The sequence below is a fragment of the Colobus angolensis genome, unplaced genomic scaffold, assembly GCF_000951035.1.
Source record: "Colobus angolensis palliatus isolate OR3802 unplaced genomic scaffold, Cang.pa_1.0 Scaffold19, whole genome shotgun sequence".
In the NCBI taxonomy this organism is placed as follows: Eukaryota; Metazoa; Chordata; class Mammalia; order Primates; family Cercopithecidae; genus Colobus; species Colobus angolensis.
Genome location: NW_012115043.1, coordinates 11,197,935 through 11,202,028, shown reverse-complemented (window position 1 = coordinate 11,202,028; position 4,094 = coordinate 11,197,935). Strand labels below are relative to the sequence as shown.

General features: G+C 41.9%; 1 protein-coding gene across 1 annotated transcript in view; it reads right to left on the bottom strand.

The window, feature by feature from the left end:
* The window catches only part of ICE2 (interactor of little elongation complex ELL subunit 2), a 56,853-nt gene that overhangs the window by 10,398 nt on the left and 42,361 nt on the right, over positions 1–4,094 (bottom strand). The window contains 2 exon segments of the mRNA XM_011940475.1: positions 2,353–2,389; positions 3,252–3,344. Of these exon segments, the coding sequence (XP_011795865.1) occupies positions 2,353–2,389; positions 3,252–3,344 (130 nt within the window).

The following is a 4,094-nucleotide window of genomic DNA, read 5'->3' as shown; positions in this document are numbered from 1 at the left end:
AGCTTGCAGTGAGCCGAGACTGCGCCACTGCACTCCAGTCTGGGCAACAGAGCGAGACTCCATCTCAAAAAAAAAAAAAAAAAAAAATGGTAAGAGGTCTTTAGTTAAGCTAATATGCCTAAGAGTCTGTCTTTCAGAGATGGTGGTGAATTAGCTTCCAAAAAAATTGATAGGTATGTTAAACCTGTGATGACAGAGAAGCCACTCACTTGTGATAGGATAGCTAAAGGGAAATACAGGTTTTTTTTTTTGGAGACATACTCTCGCTCTGTCGCCCAGGCTGGAGTGCAGTGGCGCGATCTTGGCTCACTACAAGTTCCGCCTCCCGGGTTCACATCCTTCTCCTGCCTCAGCCTCCCGAGTAGCTGGGACTATAGGCGTCTGCCACCACGCCTGGCTAATTTTTTGTATTTTTAGTGGAGATGGGGTTTCACCGTGTTAGCCAGGCTGGTCTTGATTTCCTAACGTGATCCACCCACCTCGGCCTCCCAAAGTGCTAGGATTACAGGCATGAGCCACCGCGCCTGGCCAAATGCAGGTATCATTTTAAAAATTTCTTCAGTAGTTCTAGACGTAAAGTCCGTCCATCGGTCCTTTCTTTCTTTTTTCTTTTCTTCTCTCTCTCTCTCTCCCTCCCTACTTTTATTTTTTTGAGACGGAGTCTCACTCTTCTTGCCCAGGTTAGAGTGCAATAGCGCGATCTCAGCTCACTGCAACCTCCGCCTCCTGGGTTCAAGCCATTCTCCTGCCTCAGCCACCCAAGTAGCTGGAATTGCAGGTGTCCACCACCATACCTGGCTAATTTTTGTATTTTAGTAGAGATGGGGTAGAGATGGGGTTTCACTATGTTGTCCAGGCTGGTCTCGAACTCCTGACCTCAAGTGATCTGCCTGACACAGCCTCCCAAAGTCCGGGGATTACAGGCATGAGCCACTGTGCCCGACCTCCTCCTTTCTTTTTTTAAAAAATGTTTTTCTTTGGGAAAAGCAAGGCAGGTAGAGACTAGGGTATGGAAAAGCTTTTCTATTCACATATGTAACAAACAGTTACTGTTCAAGAGAAGCAGTCCTTGTAATAGAAGCAGACATACTGAAGTACAGGCAGAGAGTTCAGATTTGGATCTGGGACCCTTAAAAAACTATGTCAAGCCTGTGAAGGCTGGAACTATGCAGCTAGTAGAAGTCAGAAACATTTCTTCTCCTAAGTAGGAATCAAACATATTAACTGCCAAGGCTGCAACTAGCTTAGCCGTGTGCTCTAGGGAACACCACTCTACTATTTCCTCATATATAAAATGGAGATAATACTACCACCAGCCTTTCCTAGGAATTTGTGAGATGAAAATGAGATAATATTCATAAGTTATTTTCCTTTGCATTTAGACTATTTAGAGTTCTGAGTACGATAAATTCATTTCAGTCTCGTGTATAATAACGCTTGGTAGAAGGGCAAACTTTGAGAAGTTAGACAGTCAGAGTTTTTGACTGTACTATCCTTTCTCTTTCCTGTAATGGAGTAAAATGTTTGCTTCCCATGCACAGTGGCCACTTTGGCTGTAGCCTCCCTTGTCTTAAGTAGAAGGGCTGGTGCTACTGGCATTATATTTAATTTGGAGATGGAGATAATATAAACAGATCACAAATTGGGTCTGGGCTCCATCAATGGATGAATGAATAAAGAAAATGTGATTATACACACACACACACACAGAGGTATACTCAGCCATAAAAGAAATGAAATTCTGGCCGGGCGCAGTGGCTCAAGCCTGTAATCCCAGCACTTTGGGAGGTCAAGACCTGCGGATCACAAGGTCAGGAGATCAAGACCATCCTTGCTAACGCGGTGAAACCCCGTCTCTACTAAAAAAATACCAAAAACTAGCCGGGCGAGGTGTCGGGCGCCTGTAGTCCCAGCTACTCGGGAGGCTGAGGCAGGAGAATGGCGTGAACCTGGAAGGCAGAGCTTGCAGTGAGCTGAGATCCGGCCACTGCACTCCAGCCTGGGTGACAGAGCGAGACTCCATCTCAATAAAAAAAAAAAAAAAAAAAAAATTCTGGTATTTGCATCATGGATAGAACTGGAAGTCGTTACATAAACCAGGCACAGAAAGACAAATACTGCATGCTGTCAATCATATGTGGAAGCTAAAAAAGTGGATCTCATGGAGATACAGAATAGCAGTTACAAGAGGCTGAGAAGGAAATGGATGGGAGAAGTGAGAAGTTGGTTAAGGGGTTAGACACGAGGAATAACTTCTAGTATTCAATACTATAGTAGGGAAATTACAGTTCATAATAATTTAGTGTATATATCAAAATACCTAGAAGGGAAGAATCGTAATGTTACTAACACAAAGATAAATATTTGAGGTGAAGGATATTCCAATTATCTTGATTTGGTCATTACACATTGTATATGGGTATTAAAATATCACATGTAAGGCTGGGTATGGTGACTCACACCTGTAATCCCAGCACTTTGGGAGGCCGAGGCGGGCAGATCACCTGAGATCGGGAGTTCGAAACCAGCCTGACCATTAGGGAGAAACCCTGTCTCTATTAAAAATACAAAATTAGCTTGGCATGGTGGTGCATGCCTGTAATCCCAGCTACTCGGTAGGCTGAGGCAGTAGAATTGCTTGAACCTAGGAGGCGGAGGTTGCAGTGAGCCGAGATTGCACCATTGCATTCCAGCCTGGGCAAAAAGAGTGAAACTCGGTCTAAAAAAAAAAAAAAAATCACATGTACCCCAAAATATATATAACCGTCATCTATCAATAAACAAACAAAACAAAACAAAACATACTGCTGGCCAGGCATGGTGGTTCATGCCTGAATCCCAGCATTTTGGGAGGCTGAGGCAGGCAGATTGCTTGAGTTCAGGAGTTTGAAAACAGCCCAGGCAACATGGTGAAACCCCATCTCTACGAAAAATACAAAAATGAGCTGGGCATGCTGGTGCATGCCTGTAGTCCCTACTCGGGAGGCTGAGGTGGGAGGATCCCTTGAACCAGGGAGGCTGAGGCTGCAGTGAGCCGAGATCACACCACTGCACTCCAGCCTGGGTGACAGAACAAGACTCTGTCTCAAAAACACAAAGAACAAAAACAAGACAAAACAAAATTGGGGTCCAATGAGACTTCTATACATAAAAGGATTAAAAGTCTTGAAAATACTTTAAGCTTAAACAATATTTAAAGAAAAATTAATGATCACATTAACAAGTTTTTCAATTCTCACCACAAAGTAAACTTTCTTACTTGAGTGCTGAAAGCTTTTCTTTTAATTCTTCTGAGGTAATTTCTTCCAGCAGAAAAAGCTTTGAAGTAAATGCATCAATATGCCCTAAAATAAAATATCAAACTTAAAAAAAACAAGCAATTGCAGTATTTAGAAAACAAAAAACCAAGTTATCCTGTCTCCTTAAAGATGTTTTACAAATTTTAATACCGGTAAATAAATTTTATATTTAGTAGAAATACACATTTTATTAAGTCTTAAGTACAGCTATATTTTAAAATGACATAATTCAGATTATAAAACATTTATATTCATTCTAAAATATTTGCTGAATATATAAAAGTTTACACGTGTCCAAACATACGAAATCATTTCAAAGCCTACAATTTATGAACAACAACTATTAAAATACTGGTGTTTCTAATTCCTATTAAAGTTACATTTGTATGGCGTTTGTAAGGAGAAATAAGTACATATTATCAAAACAAGCAGATAAAGTCAAATGTACAGGGGCTTTCTAAGACACACTTGGTTCTTAAGGTAAAAATTAGATTATGAAAATCTGGCTTCATATTTTTTAATTAGGCTGAGACAATGGCTCACGCCTGTAATCCCAGCACTTTGGGAGGCCGAGGCAGGCAGATCAGCTGAGGTCAGGAGTTCGAGACCGGCCTGGCCAACATAGTGAAACCTCAACTCTACTAAAGATATTAAAAAATTAGCCAGGCATAGTGGTGGGCGCCTGTAATCCCAGCTACTTGGGAGGCTGACACAGGACAATTGTTTCAACCCAGGAGACGGAGGATGCAGTGAGCCGATACAGTGCCACTGCACTCCAGCCTGGGCAACAGAGAC